The sequence below is a fragment of the Pan troglodytes genome, chromosome 10 (genome assembly GCF_028858775.2).
Source record: "Pan troglodytes isolate AG18354 chromosome 10, NHGRI_mPanTro3-v2.0_pri, whole genome shotgun sequence".
Taxonomy (NCBI): Eukaryota; Metazoa; Chordata; class Mammalia; order Primates; family Hominidae; genus Pan; species Pan troglodytes.
In genome coordinates, this window is record NC_072408.2 from 118,759,167 (window position 1) to 118,778,715 (window position 19,549).

Here is a 19,549-nt window from a genome sequence, read left to right on the forward strand (position 1 = left end):
ACGATCTCTTCCAGAAAACAGTAGCTGAGAGAATGTTTCCTAAATCATTCTATGAAGCCAGCATTACCCTAATACTAAAACCAGATGAAGACAATCAAAGCAAAACTACAGACCGTATCTTTTATGAACACAGATGAAAAAATTGTCAACAAAATATTAGCAAATTGAACCAATGTGTATAAAGAATTATACACCACAACCAAGTGCGATTTATTGCAGGTATACAAGGCTGGTTCATCATTCAAAAATCAATTAAAATAATCCATTATGTCAATGGACTAAAGAAGAAAAATCATATAATAATACCAGTAGATGCAGAAAAAGAATTTGACAAAATCGACACATATTCATAGTAAAACCTCTCAGCAAACTAGGAATAGAGGGGAGCTTGATTTAAAAAAAAAATCAACTTGATAAAAAAATCTACCTACAAAAAACCTATAGCTAACATTATACTTAATGGTGAGAAACTGCATGCATTCCTACTAAGATTGGGAATAAGGTAAGTAAGGATGACCCTTTCAACACTTCTATTCAACTTCGTACTGGAAGTCCTAGCTAACACCATAAAACAATAAAAAGGAAATAAAAGGCAAACAGATTGAGATTGAAGAAACAAAACTGTCTTTGCCTACAGATGACACAATTATCTATGTAGAAAAATCCCAAAGAATAGGCAAAAACAAAAAACGAACCACCCTTCTGGAACTAAGATGTGATTACAGCAAGGTTACAGGTTACAAAGTTAATATAAAAAATCAATCACTTTCCTACATGCTAGCAATAAACAAGTGGAATTAGAAATTGTAACCATAATGCTGTTTACATTAGAACCTCCAAAGGGAGAAGTACTTAGATATAAGTCTAATGAAATATGTGCAAGACCTATATGAGGAAAACTGCAAAACCCTGCTGAAAGAAATCAAAGGAGGTCTAAATACATGGAGACATATTTCCTGTTTATGGATAGGAAGACTCAATATTGTTAACATGTTAGTTCTTCCCAACTTGATCTACAGATTCAAGACAATCCCAATCTAAAGCCCAGCAAATTATTTTGCGAATACAAACTGAATCTAAAGTTTACATGGAAATCACAAACCAACACAATACTGAAGAAGCACAAAGTTGAAGGACTGACACAATCTGACTTCAAAATTTACTATAAGGTTATAGTAATTAAGACAGTGTGATCTTGGTGTAAGAGTGGACAAATGGATCAATGAAATAGAATAGAGAATCCAGGAACAGACTCACAAAAATACAGTCAATCAACTGATTGCTGACAAAGGAGCAAAGGAAATTCAATGGAGAAAATATAGCCTTTTCAACAAATGGTGCTGCAACAATTAGACATCCACATTACAAAAAAAAAAAAAAAAAAGGAATCTAGACACAGAACTTACTCCTTACACAAAAATTAACTCGGAATTAATCATATACTAAAATGTAAAACGCAAAGCTGTACAACTTCCAGGCTGTAGTACAGTGGTGCCATTTTGGCTCACTACAACAACCTCTGCCTCCCAGGCTCAAGCGATCCTCCCACCTCAGCCTCCTGAGTAGCTGGGACCACAAGTGCTCACCACCACACCCAGCTAATTTTTTGTATTTTTGGTAGAGATGGGCTTTTGCCATGTTGCCCAGGCTGGTCTTGAACTCCTGAGCGCAAGCAATACACCTGCCTCAGCTTCCCAAAGTGCAGGGATTACAGGCGTGAGCCATGGTGCCCGGCCAATGATGACTTCTTAGAGACAATACCAAAAAAGCATGATCCATGAAAGAAAAAAATGATAAGTTGGACTTCAATAACATTTTAAAAATCTGCTCTGTCAAAGACACTGTTAAGAGAATGAAAGGACAAGCAATAGACTGAGAGAAAATATTTCAAAAATACATATATGATAAAAGATTTGTACCTAAATATACAAAGAACTCTTAAAACTCAAAAAGAAAACAATCCAATTTAAAAAGGGGCAAAAGATCTGACCAGACACCTTACCAAAGATATACAGATGGCAAATAAGCACATAAAAAGATTCTCAATATCATATGACATTAGGGAATTGCAAAACGAGGCCAGGTGCAGTGGCTCACACCTGTAATCCCAGCACTTTGGGAGGCCGAGGAGGGCAGATCAGGAGGTCATGAGATTGAGATCATCCTGGCTAACATGGCGAAACCACGTCTCTACTAAAAATACAAAAAATTAGCCAGGCATGGTAGCACATGCCTGTAGTCCCAGCTACTCGGGAGGCTGAGGCAGGAGAATCACTTGAACCAGGGAGGCAGAGGTTGCAGTGAGCCAAGATTGTGCACTGCACTCCAGCCTGGGTGACAGAGCGAGACTCTGTCTCAAAAAACAGACGAACAACAACAAAAAAACCCCAATAAAAACACAAAACACTGACAATACCAAAAGCTAGCTAGAATGTGGAGCATCAGGAACTGTAATCCACTGAACAATGGTATAGCCACTTTGGAAGATAGTTTGGCAGTTTCTTACAATGTTACATATGGGCTTACCATATGATCCAGCAATCATGCCCCTAGGTATTTACTCAAACACTTATGTACACACAAAACCTGTATACAAATGCTGATAGCAGCTTTATTCATAATGGCCAAACACAGGAAAATGTCCTTCAATTGGCAAGATTTGCCTTCATAAGTGAGTGAATAAACATACTGTGGTACATCCAGAGTGAAATATAATTCAGTGATGAAAAGAAATGATCTATAAGGTCACAAAAAGACATAGAGGAATCTTACCTGGATATTGTAAAGTAAAAGAACAGTCTGAAAAGGTCACATACTGTATGCTAAATATACGTCACTTGGAAAACACAAAACTATAGAGAAAGCAAAAAGATCAGTGGTTGCCAGGGGTTTGGAGAGAAAGAGGGAGAGATAAATAGGTGGAACACAAGGGATTTTTAGGGCAGTGAAACTGTTCTGTACAACATGGCAATGGTGGCTACATGACATTATACATTTGTCAAAACTCATACAACTATATAACACAAAAAATGAGCCCTAATGTAAACTATGGACTTTAGTTTATAGTAATGTATCAGTATTGGCTCATCAATTGTAACAAACATACCATACTAATTAAAGATGCTAATGGAGAAATCCTGTGTGGAGGTAGACGAGGTACATGGGAACACTGTAATATCAGCTGAATTTATCTTTTCTTTTTTTTTTTCAAGACAGAGTATCGCTCTGTCTCAAAGAGCAACATGGTGAAACCCCATCTGATGCCCTAGATATGAGTACATCGGAGAGATTTATTCCCTAGACCCTGGAACATTTAAAACAACTTGGCGCTCTAATCTCTTTTTCCTTTCCATGCTACTTATGTATTACAGGAAAGGTCTACTCATACTTCCTTCCAGGACTTGCTGGGTTTTTTTTTTTTTTTTTTCAAGCCGATCCCTGGTGTTTTATACTCAGGATCTCATAGCTGATTCCCCTTATGCTAATGGACATATATCATATCAAATAGGGAAGTGCCCATATCTCAGATACAGAGGGAATTTTAGACCAAGGATCAAAATCAGTCTATTTAAATGAGGTAAATGTCCATGCAGAAGAATCACAATCAAAGAATGCCACACTTGCATTCTTCTCCTTCATCACTATCTTGTCCCCACAATATGGCTTTCCAAAGGAGATTTGGTGCTCAAGTTTATTAAACAGTCAGTCTTCTCTGTGGCTATGCAAAAACTAATGGAATCAGTGGAAGCTTCAGTTGCTGAAGCCCATATCTATAGTAATAAATTTATGCATAATACAAAGGTTCTGGCCATGACACGTGTAGGCCATATAGTCATGTTTCATATCCAAGCTGTGGCCAAGCTCATGAGCTATGAGAGCTGCAAAGTGGGGTATATCTTCATGAAAGAAAGATTCAACACTCATTGTATTCTTAGCTCTACAGATACAACTGAGAAATGCATAGCCCTGGTACTTTCCAGGATTTTGACCAATGGTCCAAATATGAGCAACAACATGTTTCACCTTTCTGAAGGGGTGCCAGCTGGTCTCTCCGCAGTTAAAATTTTGAAACGTTTTCTGCAGATTCAGGGGCATTTGCACTAGCCTTCTCTCTGTCCGTATCTCCAACTAGTCCATATATCTAACCAGTAAGTATTATTTAGCTCCTTATTGTATCACTTGGCCAGCGTGTGAACATCTGTTTTTTTTAGTGTCTATTTCTCTTAAATCTTATTGTCCCTGTGACTTCAAAAGTTTAGTCTTAGTATTCTAGAGTGGGGTGATCCCTATTGTTCAAGTCCTAGAACAGAACTGAACATATGAGACTAAGATGTGGTGTGTCTAAAGGTCCCACTGTCACTTTTTTGATAGTAGTTCTCCTTGTTTCTTATGAGTTTCCAAAACTCTTCACAGAATGGAAACCCAGGATTTTCTGTGTTCAACTTTAGAGACAGTAATAGCAATGGCAAGACCTGAGCAAGTTGTTGCATGCCCCCTGCCCCCACTTCCCCTGCAACCATGGAGTAGACAGCTTTGAAATGACACATATAAATAATAATCTAGAATTTATTTTTTCTAGAAGACACTTAGACAAATCCAATATCCATCAAGGTAACACGAGTCTATCTCTGAGATGGAAAGTGTCTTCCTCTCCCTGAATAGAGACTTTAAGGATCACTAGTGAATCTGGGAATAACTGGAGAGATACTCCCAATTCATCTAGAATGACTACTAACAATGGCACTATATTTCCTTTGAGTTCTGCAGTTTAGGGCATAGTTAGAAAAGATTTAAGATGTCCTTTCCCAACATTCTTTCCAATCCATTAGCGTAGAATAACTCCAGTTCCTGGATGTTCCAGTATTGTAGTTTCAAAAAATGGTAGAAGTACTGGCAGGAAAAGTCAGGGTGGATTCCAGTGAATTTAAGCCCCTGCTATAGAATCTCTTCTGTGAGCATAATAATGGTGTCTGGGTATCTGCATCACGCCGAGCCTCCTGCTTTAGTTGGTGGAATTTGTGCTGCGTCCAGCCATATACTCCACAGTTGAGTAGACCCTGAGATGTTGCCGTTAGAGCCTGGAGGAGATGAAGGGGTGATGCAGCCCATGCTTCAGGTTTTCAGGGATCCAGGGAATAATTCTCACTCCCCTTATTCATAAAGCATTGTTATATTTTCTCAATCTCAAACATGAAGATCTGACATCAGTTTTTTATATTTTTCTAGTTCATCCTGAACTCACTGTCTACACTACACTGTTACGGATGACTGAGAGTTGCTCATACTTCTTAGTATATACATAGGGACAATGAAATAGCTTCAGTGCCCCCCTTATTGCCTCATTTTCCAGGGTACCCTTGAGAAAACTGTCTCATCAGAATAGTCAGATAGCCCAAAAATCTTCTTAAATCCAATAAAGAAAAAAAAAGAGAGATGATCATTCCATCCCCTCCTCACCATTCACCAAGAATAGCTCATTTGTCCCATTCAGTTTACTCTGGATGGGAGAGAACCATGTCACTATCAATGTTTCATAAGAACATACCTGGCAGATCTTGTTTATTTTTGCTGCCCATTCCTTAAAAACACATCAGTAAAATGAAGTTGACCAGAGATATATACGCTCTGGAATGCATGGAGGTACTTTTACAACATCATCTACCTCGACTTTGACAAAATTTTCACATTCTTCATAACTGAGTGTAAATAATACATTTTCTCTTTTGCAATGTAGAAGTACCCGGAGGGAAAAAATCATCCTTACCGAGTAAAGGTAGTATAAGAAAATAGGATAAGCGGGTGTAAGAACAGAGATACTGAATGTTGAAGGTGTTACCTGGAGAACATAAAGGGCCATGTGAAGCTTGGTGTCCTGTGGCTTAGTCAGCTTTATGATCATTAGAATGACAGCTGTGAATACACAAAGTGTAAACCTTCTTGTCAGCCCTGACTGGCTAAAGTATCAGGTTCCTCCACACACGTCTGAGCATTATCAGAATGGAAACAATAGGCATAATAAAATCCATCAGTGACGTTAACTTGTTATGCAAACCAATGAGTCTTAGGCCTCCAATTTCTAGTCTTTATTGATGAAACTTTGTAGATTATTAGTGTAGTAATGGTAGCAGGATATACTACAGGAAGGTAATAATTTATACTTCCTATCAATTCAGATTTTCCCAAGCTCTTTCATAAAAATTATACAATCTGGGCGGGCGCAGTGGCTCATGGCTACAATCCCAGCACTTTGGGAGGCCAAGGTGGGCAGATCACCTGAGGTCAGGAGGTTGAGACCAGCCTGGCCAACATGGCGAAACCCTGTCTCTATTAAAAATACAAAAATTAGCTGGGCATGGTGGCATGCGCCTGTAATCCCAGCTACTCGGGAGGCTGAGGCAGGAGAATTGCTTGAACCTGGGAGGCAGAGGTTGTAGTGAGCTGAGATTGCACCACTGCACTCCAGCCTGGGCAACAGAGTGAGACTCTGTCTCAAAAAACAAAAAAAAATTATCTAACCTGATCCTCACTATAACCTTATGTAGTAGGAAGGGCAGGTGTTAATATCTCCAAGTCTGTCACAATGTTTTCTCCTCTTATATCATGGTGCATCTCATGTCTAATTATCTCAATTTCTAAAACATAAGAAGCAAAAGGAGTTAAGGAGGGTAGTAAAAACTGGAAATATGGGTAGGGCCCATACAAATTTTATAAACTGAATAGGAATTTGCAGCCATCCTTCTTTTTTTTTTTTTTTTTTTTGAGATGGAGTCTCGCCCTGTCACCCAGGCTGGAGTGCAGTGGTGCAATCTTGGCTCCCTGCAAGCTCCACCTCCCAGGTTCACACCATTCTCCTGCCTCAGCCTCCCAAGTAGCTGGGACTACAGGCGCCTACCACCACGCCTGGCTAATTTTTTTTTTTTTGTATTTTTAGTAGAGACGGGGTTTCACCATGTTAGCCAGGATGGTCTCGATCTCCTGACCTCGTGATCCACCTGCCTCGGCCTCCCAAAGTGCTGGGATTACAGGTGTGAGCCACTGTGCCCGACCTCAGCCATCCTTCTTTTAGTGAGACCACTTTGCTTGATCAGAACCTAATAACTGCCCTCTTCACTGCCCATCTCTTCTTGTTAAGTACCTACCTGGGCCCCAGCAGCAAAAGAAGGCCACTGGGTAGAAGCGCACCCGTTGGTCCACAATGTGAATCACTGCCCACTGTTCACTCCCCAGAAAGCCAGTTGACTTCACAAACTTCTTATACAATGTCTGGGCTCGGATAAGTAAGACCTAAATATGAGTACAGCAGTGAGCAGTTTGCTTAAAGCTTAGTAAAATGCCCCAGGTCTATCCTCCTATCATTTTAAAAAGATTATTCTCTTAGAATCTCACAACAGGAACGACCCCATTCTCTTGTCTTTACTTTCTGAGATCAGGCTTTTTTTAAGAGAAAATTACCTTCAGAGTGAACTTTTACTAGGCTAGGGAACTGGACAGATAACTAGCCAAACTTGTGTATCACGTTTAACACATGAACCTTACATCAACCTCTGGGCATTTCCCCCCACTGAGGCTAATCACAGTTTACCCAGGAAGTTAAAAGTAAGCTCTAACTAGTTCCTCTTAAAACACTTTATTAGAGATTTTGTTAGAAAGTGTTCTATGCTTAACACTTCAGCACCATGGCTGAGCTTAAATTCTCAACTCTAAGCAACAGAAGTTTTAGAAAGTCACTTTGCACCCGGTGCGGTGGCTCACACCTATAATCCCAACACTTTGGGAGGCTGAGGCAGGCAGATCACAAGGTCAGGAGTTCAAGACAGCCTGACCAGCATGGTGAAACCTGTGTCTACTAAAAATACAAAAATTAGCCAGTCGTGGTGGCATGTGCCTTTAATTCCAGCTACTCAGGAGGCTGAGGCAGGAGAATTGCTTGAACCTGGGAGGCAGAGGTTGTAGTGAGCTGAGATGCGCCATTGCACTCCAGCCTGGGCAACAGACCGAGACACCGTCTCAAAAAAAAAGAAAGAAAGAAAGAAAGTCACTTCTTGCCTTTAGATGGAAAACAAATTGCTTTTTCCCTACTGTCAGCTGTCTGAATAAGGTTTAGCTCATGAGACAAATATAAATCAGTTCAAAAGTCCAATGTGTTTTTTTGCAAAAATTAAATTAGATAACACTCTTGGTAACAAATCTGAATCTTTTCCCTAATCCAGATCTACTCTCTAAATTAATAACCTCATTACTTAATCAAGTTCAGCCATGTACATAGTCTCTTTTCGCTACATAAGCATCAAAAGGAGACTTGAGTTTGAGAAAACTTAACGTCTAAAAGAATCAGTTCACCATCTGTTGATTTATTTATTTTTTTAGAGATGGAGTCTTGCTCTGTTGCCCGGGCTGGAGTGCAGTGGCACGATCTCAGCTCACTGCAACCTCCGCCTCCCGGGTTCAAGCAATTCTCCTGCCTCAGCCTCCCAAGCAGCTGGGACTACAGGTGCATGCCGCCATGCCCGGCTAATTTTTTTTGTATTTTAGTAGAGACGGGGTTTCACTGTGTTGCCCAGGCTGGTCTCAAACTCCTGAGCTCAGGCAATCTGCCTGCCTCGGCCTCCCAAAGTGCTAGGATTACAGGCATGAGCCACCATGCCCGGCCGCCATCTGCTGATTTTTAAAGAATCTAGAATGCTAATTCTGAATATACACTGAAACCTGGGCTATTCTAAAGAAGCAATCAGGAATCCTCAGGGTGCCAGGATTTGGGACCTGTCTCTCTTGTTAGTCAGTTCCAAACGTAAACCATCAAACCCATTTTAATATGAACTAGTTATTGTGTACTCTTTACAACCTGTTGATTTGAACTGAGCCATCTCGTGTGTGTGTGTGTGTGTGTGTGTGTGTGTGTGTGTGTGTGTGTGTGTTTTGAGACAGAGTATCCTCTCGTGCCCAGGCACGATCTCAGCTTACTGTGACCTCTGTCTCCTGGGTTCAAGCGATTCTCATGCCTCTGCCTCCTGAGTAGCTGGGACTATATGCACATGCCACCATGCCTGGCTAATTTTTGTATTTTTAGTAGAGACGGGGTTTAGCCATGTTGGCCAGACTAGTTTCGAATTCCTGGCCTCAAGTGATCTACCCGCCTTGGCCTCTCAAAGTGCTGGGATTACAGGTATGAGCCATTGTGCCCAGCCAAACCGAGCCATCTCTATAACTTATGTTTGAATTGCCAAAGGAAATTCCCCATAACTGTATCTAGTTCACAGGTGCTAGTGGGACACATTTGATCTACAGGTAGATACCTTGTAATTCTTGAACTGAAATATAAAAAGAGGAGAAAATGATACTGAAAAATAGATATGGGAAATACAAAGGCATATTTGCTCATTTACTGCTTTTGTATGAGGCAGTTATGTAACTTACTATCCCCTGGCTAATTATTCTAATTGTATATCATCCTGATGATATCAAATGAGTATCTGAAAACTTCATGAGCCACTTAGCACTTTAGCCCCAGTTAGACATAGCATAAATGCAAATTTATGGCCAAATGAAGAATTTAAAAAAGAAAATTATTTTATTATTTGGAAAATTAAATCAAAGCATATGTTCTATGTTTCCGAGTGTCATCCTAACTATGTAAAGGATATATTTGGCACATATGAGTTTTCTGGCCATAGGGGATTGATGAAGCCTATACTAGTTGTAGAGTGAGCATAATTTTCACCTAATAAATACAAGCTCTTTTCTCTCTCTTATCATTTGATTTGGGGAAGTGCAAAAGTCTGAGGCAGTAATTATATTGTCAAGATCTCCTAGCTACTTTCTTAGTTCTAGGACCACAAGAAGTGCCTCTCCGCCCCATCTTTCCCAGGTCCTGGGAATACTGGCCCATCCCCTTCATTTCCTCATCTCTCCACAAAGGAAGGTAGGGTGGTACCATACCATAATGGTAAGGAGGCTGAGTACAAAGCTGCCCAGGAAAATGGCGATACCATAAAAATAAAGTGTGCTACAGACAGATGTGTTGGCAGAAGGTGGGAGTTCAGCCACGGCTGATGGTGGTGAGTGCATCAAGATACACCTAGGAAGAAAATCAATAAACAGGAGTACTACTACAGATGTAATAAAAGAGCTGCTCAACAAGAGTTAATAAGCATGTTATTTTACTTATCATTTTGCTAACTCTTGCTCATAAAACCTTGTCTCTCCCCCACAGACACATTATCTTGTAGTCATTTTGTGTTACACTTTTACTTATATATTTTCAGCCTTTACTACATCTTGTTCCTTAGCCCATTTCTAATATTAGCACTTTGGTCAGAATTATGTGGAAAGTCTTTTTCCAGCTCTATTTATAGAAACAAATAGGTGTAGTCTGCCATGAAAATTATACATTTAGTTCTTACTTACTTGTGGCTCTGACTGAAGTTTTGGAAACATTCACTAGTATTGCCCAGACAGAATACAGGTGTCATCAATAGCAGAGGTATCAGGCTGGGAGGGAAAAAAAGTATCACCCTAATATCCACTCTTTTTCATGCCCTTCCTCCTTTGAAGAATATTATCCTGCTCTTCCCTCAACTCTATCATCCCACCAATCTCCACAAATAACACATTTAATTTCTTCAAGAAAAATACCTCAAATACCTTAGGTATTCCTTCTTTTCCAGTTCCTAGGGAAGTACAATGCAGTAGGGAATTAATTTTATACCTAGGTTAATGAACGCTACCATAGTTTCACAGAGAATCTCTGGGAGCTGTATGGTCAGATAAAAATGCAAGCGGGTCAGAGTGAAAGGAAAATCTACTAAGGAGTTCTGTGTGCAGTCTGTTTTACTTTCTATGGTGACCAGGGATAATCTCATTCTCATCAGCCCCTTCTTGGGAGCTTTTCCAAAGTGTAGCTTTAAATAGCCAGCTATTTATCCTGCTAAATATAGCCAGCTCCCTGTAAGAGGAAAAAATCCAGGAACAAAAGTCACAAAGTCTAAAACCAACTCTGATATGGCCACCACTTTAGGTGAGATCCAAACCCTTTCTGGACTCTGTAATCCTAAGAGTCTTACCCAATGTTATAAAGTAGATGATATCCTGAAGGCCATCTATTACAACTCTTTATGATACAGGAAAAGGAATAAGTGATCCAAAGACTCAAAGAAATTTGTTCAAGGTTAGTTACATAGAGTTGATGGTAGATTTGGAGCTAAAACCCAAATCTATAACATCAAGCTACTTCCCTATTCAATGTGGAAAAATGGAACCAATGAACACATATTTGTTGTTTCTAAGTTAGGCTCTGTGAGGACTTAGGACTGACAATGGAAATAAAGGGCACTGTCCTATTTGTTCCCACCTGAACACCAGAATAATGAGAGTCTACACCTCGCTAAGAAGTAAAGAAAAAATTTTACCTTGAGAAAACAAAGGCCATTTGACCAACTCGACAAGTATAATCTATCACCTATGAAAAGAATAAATGTGAGAAATGTCTTAAGACATTGTCAATCATATAATAATAAATACCAGATCATCAGTTAACACTCAATAGAACAAAAAGATTTCCAAAAGCCAGTTTGCTTCTGTCAAGCAATATTTGCTATAAAATTCATCAAATAGATAGTTCCTTATTAGCACTGTATATAATAGAATTTTATCTCTATTACTATATTCTAAAAAGTACAACAACAACAACAACAACAACAAAGCCACAAAGAAAGCCTGCAGGAAGTAGCCTAATATGGACTTTGGGTACTCAAACAAATTCTTTTAAAAAGAAAGGCATATATGAAATCATATAGTAACCCTCTATCTTCTAATAACAGTTCAGCTCTTTTCTCTTAGACCCAGATATGTGTGGACTTCTTCAGACTTTATGAGTGGAATGAAACCCTTCTTATAAGACGACCAGTAAAAAGTGTAATAGTCCAGGATTAGTATAATAGGGCAGGGTCAAATATGCCCTTTGGATATAAGACTGTTAGACACTACACGATAGAACATTTTCAAAATCTTGACTTGTGTTAGACACTGTAAAACAACTTACAGAATAGTTTTTCCTACCCTCTAGGACTTTATGATGTAAGACTTTGAACAGAACATCTTAAAGAAATAATAGAATTAAAAATAAGCTTTTTTCTAATTTAAGATAGAAAACATATTATATAGAATGGCATTGTTAGGGATCAATAAGCATTAAGTGAGTAATTAATCAATAATCAGATATTGGTAATTAATTTGCCCCAAACAGTTTGGAGCAGGAATAGGACAGCTAGCGTTGACTTTAGGAAAATAAATAAAATTGTTTTTTGTGACCCCTCCCACTCACTTCCCTTCTTCACTTTTTATTCTTTCCTCTGTCAGGTGGTTATCCAGTGTTTAACTCCTATTTTTACCTGGGTACCAATGAATCTCTGATAAAAAGCTTATTGCTGGCTGGGTGCAGTGGCTCATGCCTGTAATCCTAGCACCATGGGAGGCCGAGACAGGTGGATCACGAGGTCAAGTGATTGAGACCATCTGGGCCAACATAGTGAAACCCTGTCTCTACTAAAAATACAAAAATTAGCTGGGTGTGGTGCCATGCACCTGTAGTCCCAGCTACTCAGGAGGCTGAGGCAAGAGAATTGCTTGAACCCGGGAGGTGGAGGTTGCAGTGACCAGAGATCATGCCACTGCACTCCAGCCTGGTGACAGAATGAGAATCCGTCTCAAAAAAAAAAAAAAAAAAAAAAAGTTTATGGCAGAAGTCTTGCTAGAGTATTTCAAAGAGAACTCAGGCCTAACACAGTGGCTCACATCTGTAATCCCAGCACTTTGGGAGGCCAAGGCAGAAGGATCACTTGAGCCCAGGAGTTCAAGACTAGCCTAGGCAACATAGTATGACCCCCTACTCCGCCCATCTCTACAAAACTACAATTAAAAAAAAAAAAAGAAAAAATTAGCCAGGCATGGTGGCACACATCTGCGGTCCCAGCAACTTGGGAGGCTGAGATGGGAGGATCACTTGGGCCCAGGAGATTGAGGCAGCAGTGAACTGTGATCATATTACTGCACTCCAGCGTGAGTGACAGAGTGAAACCTTGTATCAAAAAAATAAAAAGAAAAGAAAACCCAAAGAAGAAAAAGTATCTTCAAAGCTCTTTGTGTGTGTGTGTGTGTTTGTGTGTGTGTGTGTATGTAGCTACTACAACAGCAGACTAATAGGTAGTGGAGTTAATATCTTAGGCTATGGTTGGGCATGGTAGCTTATGTCTGTAGTCCCAGCACTTTGGGAAGCTGATGTGGGTGGATCACCTGAGGTCAGGAGTTCAAGACCAGCTTGGCCAACATGGCAAAACCCTGTCTCTACTAAAAATACAAAAATTAGCCGGGTGTGGTGGCATGCACCTGTAGTCCCAGCTCCTCAGGAGGCTGAAGCAGGAGGATCGCTTGAACCTGGGAGGCGGAGGTTGCAGTGAGTCAAGATTGCACCACTGCACTCCAGCCTGGGCAACAGAGTGAGACTCTGTCTCAAAAAAAATATATATATATGTATATTTTCCCTTCTTCATATATATATATATACATATAAAATACTTTTTCCTCTTTGGGTTTTCTTTTCTTTTTATTTTTTTGAGACAGGGTTTCACTCTGTTACTCAGGCTGGAGTGCAGTGGTATGATCACAGCTCATTGTGGCCTCAATCTCCTGCCCCCCACATATATATATATACACACACACACACACACACACATATATACACACATATATATGTGTATATATATATATATATATATATATCTTCGGCTAAAGCTTTTCTTCTTGAAACCAGTGATAGAGTATGGGTTATAAAGAGAGTACAGGATATGCATTTGTATGCATAGAAAGCAGTAGGATACCATATTTGAGAGCTAATCTTATGCCCTTCCCATTTTTCTTTCAAATATTTTTTTGTTCTGCTGCCAGGAGCTTAAGCCTCAGAAAATTATTGCCCCATGTTTTCTCCATTCTTGGCTTCTGGTCTAATCATGGCAACTTCTTTAGGGAATGACTTATGGCTGAATAAGTCTCACAAGCTACAGTTAGTCTACTGGCTTTTGAGTGAATGAATGAATAAATAAAAACTTGAAATGCTATCCCTGTAAGGCTGCTGGACTTTTTAGACATTCATTTACCTAAAGGGAAAGATACTGAATAATTATTTCTTTACAGTATCTTTCAGTTACAGAATACTAAAGGATATATAGCCACGGGTCCTTACTAACTTGTAGGGAGCTAAGAAACTAAGCGAGTTTAAAATATGGAAGAGTAGGCCGGGCGCGGTGGCTCATGCCTGTAATCCCAGCACTTTGGGGGGCTGAGGAGGGCAAATCACGAGGTCAGAAGATCCAGACCATCCTGGCCAACATGGTGAAACCCCATCTCTACTATAAATACAAAAATTAGCTGGGTGTGGTGGCATGTGCCTGTAATCCTAGCTACTTGGGGGGCTGAGACAGGAGAATCACTTGAACCAGGGAGTCGGAGGCTGCAGTGAGCCGAGATTGTGCCACTGCACTTCAGCCTGGCGACAGAGCGAGATTCCATCTCAAAAAAAAAAAAAAAAAAAAAGAGTAATTATTAGTATGGAATACCCAGAGGTAAACTAAAGAAAAGGTGCCAGAGTATAATCCTGTGTTGCACAATACAGTAGCTGCATGTGGCTAATTAAATTAAAATTAATTAAAATTAAATAAAATTTAAAATTCAATTCCTCAATCACACTAGCCACATTATAAGTTTTCGGTATCCACATATAGCTAGTAGCTACTGAACTAGACTGTGAATTAAATATTTTTATTACTGAAAAAAGTTGAACAGCTCTTATATAGACAATGATATCTTGTTCAGGATACTGCTTAAGGGCCTCTTCATGTTACTTTTTCAGTTATTTCCTCAGTGTCCTTTCTCCTTAAAGCGAGAAAGAGTAAGAGACAGAAATTTTAAAAGCATTCTCTGCCCCTGCCCTTCTTCAAACATGAACGTCTAGAACAACATAAAAAAGTAAGAAGAGTACCTCCTTAAGAAGTCAATCAGATGAAGAGTTCATAGAATCATAGCATCTTGGGGGTGGAAGGGACATTAAAGATCACATAGACTAACATTTCATTTTATTTTATTTTTATTTTTATTTTTTTAGACAAGAGTTTTGCTCTCGTTGCCCAGGCTGGAGTGCAATGGTGCAATCTTGGCTCACCGCAACCTCTGCCTCCTGGGTTCAAGCAATTCTCCTGCCTCAGCCTCCCAAATAGCTGGGATTACAGGCATGCGCCACCATGCCTGGCTAATTTTGTATTTTTAGTAGAGACGGGGTTTCTCCATATTAGTCAGGCTGGTCTCGAACTCCTGACCTCAGGTGATCCACCCATCTTGGCTTTCCAGAGTGCTAAGATTACAGGTGTGAGCCACCACGCCCGGCTAACACTTCATTTTGTTTGCTTGTTTTTGTTTTTGTTTTGTTTTTTTGAGACGGAGTCTCTCTCTGTCGCCCAGGCTGGAGTGCAGTGTGGCATGATCTCGGCTCACTGCAAGCTCCGCCTCCCAGGTTCACGCCATTCTCCTGCCTCAGCCTCCTGAGTAGCTGGGACTACAGGCGCCCGCCACCACGTCTGGCTAATTTTTTGTATTTTTAGTAGAGATGGAGTTTCACCGTGTTAGCCCGAATGGTCTCAATCTCCTGACCTCGTGATCTGCCCGCCTTGGCCTCCCTAAGTGCTGAGATTATAGGCATAAGCCACTGCGCCTGGCCAACACTTCATTTTACAATGAAAAATTGGAGGTGCAAGAAAGGGAGATGATATGTCTAAGGTCACAACAGGAGATAAATAACAGAACTGGGTCTCCCAGGGTTGGCATGGAGTCAAGAAGAATTTCCCTTGCTGAGTCAAACCAGGCAGGAATGCCAGCACTGTAAATAATACTCCTATAATCAAACCTGTATGTGTATGTGTGTGTGTGTGTGTGTGTGGGTGTGGGTGTGTGTGTGTGTGAGAGAGAGAAGGGAGAAGAGGAAGTGATGTCAAAAGAATGGAAACAGTGGGAACACGTTTTTTCTTCAATTAACCTCCATAAATGCACCTAGCTAGTGCTAAATGCTTACACCGTTTATCAGGGATATACAGGGATTGTTTTTACACACTTTTTTTTTTTTTTGAGACAGGGTCTGTCTCTGTCACCCAGGCTGGGGTACAGTGGCTCAAGTGATCCTCCTGCTTCAGCCCCCGGAGTAGCTAGGACTCCAGGCATGTGCTACAATGCCCGGCTAATTTTTTTGGTATTTTTTGTAGAGATGGGCTTTCACCACTTGCCCAGACTGGCCTCGAATTCCTGGGCATAAGCAATCTGCCCCCCTCAGCCTCCCTAACTGCTGGGATTACAGGTAGGAGTCACCACACCCGGCCTAGCATACTATTATTAACTATCAGCCCTGAATAAAACTTACCAGTGGAGATGTGCTCTGTCCACTCTGGGTGTGTTTCATCCTCAGCGCTGTGTACAAATACCAGATGTAATTGACGGTGTAGAGAAATGAGGAAATGTAGAATATCTAGGTTAAAATCAAAACAACCCATCATAACTATCTCACTCTGACACGGTGAAGTTCTTTGAACATACTTCATTATTTTCTATTATGAGAATCCTACCTACTAGTCTATTAGTAATGTACCATCTAGTGTCCATACCAGGCAAAACCATACCAAGTCTGAAATTCTTTTTTGTGTGTGTATGTGACAGAGTTTTCGCTATTGTTGCCTAAGCTGGAGTGCAATGGCACAATCTCGGCTCACTGCAACCTCTGCCTCCCAGGTTCAAGCGATTCTCCTGCCTCAGCCTCCCGAATAGCTGGGATTACAGGCACGTGCCACTACGCCCCGCTAATTTTATTGTATTTTTGGTAGAGATCGGGTTTCACCATGTTGGCCAGGCTGGTCTCGAACTCCTGACCTCAGGTGATCCACCTGCCTTGGCCTCCCTAAGTGCTGGGATTACAGGTGTGAGCAATCGCACCTGGCCCCAAGTCTGAAACTCTAACAGGCCTACCTAAAACATGCCCTGCTTCCTTATTTTATCCTTTGGACTGTTCAAAAGAACCACAGCATTATCCACCTCTACCTGCCCCACAGTCCCACTTTTACGAAGATATCATATAATCTTTTTCTATTTTATTTTTTAATTGAAAAGGCAATAAGGATTTCTACTTCTAGTAATGACAGGCTAAGCTATTTGAATCAACTTTCCATTCAAAAGAACTAAACATGCTGAATAAGATATTTTTTAAAAAATCCTTAGAAGAACCTCAGAACTGAGATGATATCAAGGAACTAGTAGGATAAAATCTAAGAGAAGGAATTTCTACTTCCAGCTTTGATGAGATAACAGGAATAGAATTTACCCTCCAGCCTTAAACAACTAAAAATTGAATAAAATATATGAAAATATCCAGTTTTCAAACAGTAGGCAACAAGCAGAAGAGAACAGCAATCCCTGAAAAAAGAAAAGCAAGGCGAGTCCATCAAGTACCCCAGCTCACCAGCTGGTAAGAGTGAGTATAGGAGGGCTGGGCACAGTGGCTCACCCTGTAATCTCAGCACTTTGTGAGGCCGTGGTGGGCAGATCACGAGGTCGAGATCGAGATCATCCTGGCCAACATGGTGAAACCCCATCTCTACTATAAATACAAAAATTAGAGTGAGTACAGGAGGGGGAATCCAAACAGACCACTGTCTTGGTGAGCTGAGCGACAGAATTCAGTTTGGGAGGCCAAGGCAGCTAAAATTTGTGAAGTACAGTATCGGAGCAGAGGAAGCTATATGGTAAGACAATGCTCAGGAGAGCTGCAGAGGTCACCCCAAGTCTTTGGTTAAGTATTAATCAATGTATATGGAAGAGAAAACCATGAAAACCAGAGAAAGAATCCTCAGAAAAGAGTAGGTGGGACAATCCCTAAAGCTCACACAGGGCCAGGAATAGTTTGTTTGCTTTCTCATCAATCAGAGTGGAAGAATACACAGGGCATAATCATAAGAAGAGTATTGCTTCTGTAATGGGACCAAATTAGCTGTACATAAAAGGCTGCCCTCACAAGGCTTAAAAGCAAGCCTAATTAGTGGGGGGGGTGGTGTATGCCTGTAATCCCAGCTACCCTGGAGCCTGAGGCAGGCAAATCACTTGAGCCCTGGAGATGGAGGTTGCACTGAGACAAGATCGCGCCACTGCACTCCAGCCTGGATGACAGAGTGAGACTCCATCTAAAAAAAAAAAAGCAAGCCTTTAAAAAACAGGCAAACCTTGAAAAGGTCAGGAGTTCGAGACCAGCCTGGCCAGTATGGTGAAACCCCCATCTCTACTAAAAATACAAAAATTAGCCAGGCATGGTGGTGTGTGCCTGTAGTCCCAGCTACTCGGGAGGCTGAGGCAGGAGAATCGCTTGAACCCAGGAGGTGAAGGTTGCAGTAAGCCAAGATCGAGCCATTGCACTCCAGCCTGGGCAACAGAGCTAGACTCCATCTCAAAAAAAAAAAAAAAGAAAAAGAAGAAATAGGTAATTTCATTTACGCCCAGTAGAGGGAACCAGGATGTCATTGTATCTGTTAGATTTTTTTTCAGCCCTCATAGCAGATACATAAGCATTCTAAATTTGACCCTTCTTGAAGTTTTCAGGTTTAAAATTTTGTAACACCTTAAGTGATATTGTTAAAAACCTCAAGAACTGTAATTAATGTTAATATTCTTCAATAGCAAAGATAAATGATTATTAATTTATCATCTTAACTACTTTGTATTATTTTGAGAGACTCAGGACTCATCTTTATTTTGTTAAACTCCCAGAGACACAAATATTCATTGAATGACTACCTTGCATAAAGAAGAATCTATGATAGGGAAGACAAATGAGAATCTTCTGCTTAATCTCATACAGATAGTCCCTAACTTTATAATTGTACAACTTATAATTTTTCAACTTTATTATGGTATAAAAGAGATATGCATTCAGTAGAAACTGTACTTCTTTATGTACCCATACACCCATTCTGTTTTTCACTTTCAGGACAGTATTCAATAAATTACATGAGATATTCAACACTTTATTATAAAATAGGCTTTGTGTTTTGCCCAACTGTAGGCTAATGTAAGTGTTCTGAGCATGTTTAAGTTAGGCTAGGCAAAGCTATGATGTTTTAATTCCACAATCTGTTTCTTTAAATTTTCAACCATCTCCTAAACTGAAGCTTTATGTTTAGAACAATGTTTTCCTCTAGTATAACTTGATTCTGTACTCCTGGATTTTCTTGATTTGTCAAAATTGTTCCATGTAACCAGACAATTTCACATGCTTTTACTTTTTCTAAAATCCATACATTCCCCTTGCCAAGACCAGCTTGGTCATGGAGACCCTAACCCAGTGGTGCTAGAGGAATTAAAGACACACACACAGAAATATAGTGTGGAGCGGGATCAGGGGGCTGACAGCCTTCAGAGCTGAGAGCCCTGAACAGAGTTTGACTCACATATTTATTGACAGCAAGCCAGTAATAAG

At 40.3% G+C, this 19,549-nt stretch overlaps 1 protein-coding gene across 14 annotated transcripts in view; it reads right to left on the minus strand.

The window, feature by feature from the left end:
- TMEM116 (transmembrane protein 116) overlaps positions 1-19,549 on the minus strand; it is a 192,515-nt gene that overhangs the window by 106,187 nt on the left and 66,779 nt on the right. For 7 of the 14 annotated variants that reach the window (XM_063785006.1, XM_063785010.1, XM_063785009.1 and 4 more), the window contains 7 exons: positions 16,454-16,558; positions 11,406-11,455; positions 10,405-10,488; positions 9,937-10,075; positions 7,140-7,284; positions 5,837-5,910; positions 4,549-5,078 (listed from right to left, as the gene is read on the minus strand). In XM_063785006.1, the coding sequence (XP_063641076.1) occupies positions 4,872-5,078; positions 5,837-5,910; positions 7,140-7,284; positions 9,937-10,075; positions 10,405-10,488; positions 11,406-11,455; positions 16,454-16,558 (804 nt within the window). In that variant the 3' untranslated portion in view covers positions 4,549-4,871. Of the gene's footprint in view, positions 1-4,548; positions 5,079-5,836; positions 5,911-7,139; positions 7,285-9,936; positions 10,076-10,404; positions 10,489-11,405; positions 11,456-16,453; positions 16,559-19,549 lie in introns of those variants that run through there. The other 7 variants (XM_063785002.1, XM_063785003.1, XM_054663596.2 and 4 more) reach the window with 3 other exon arrangements.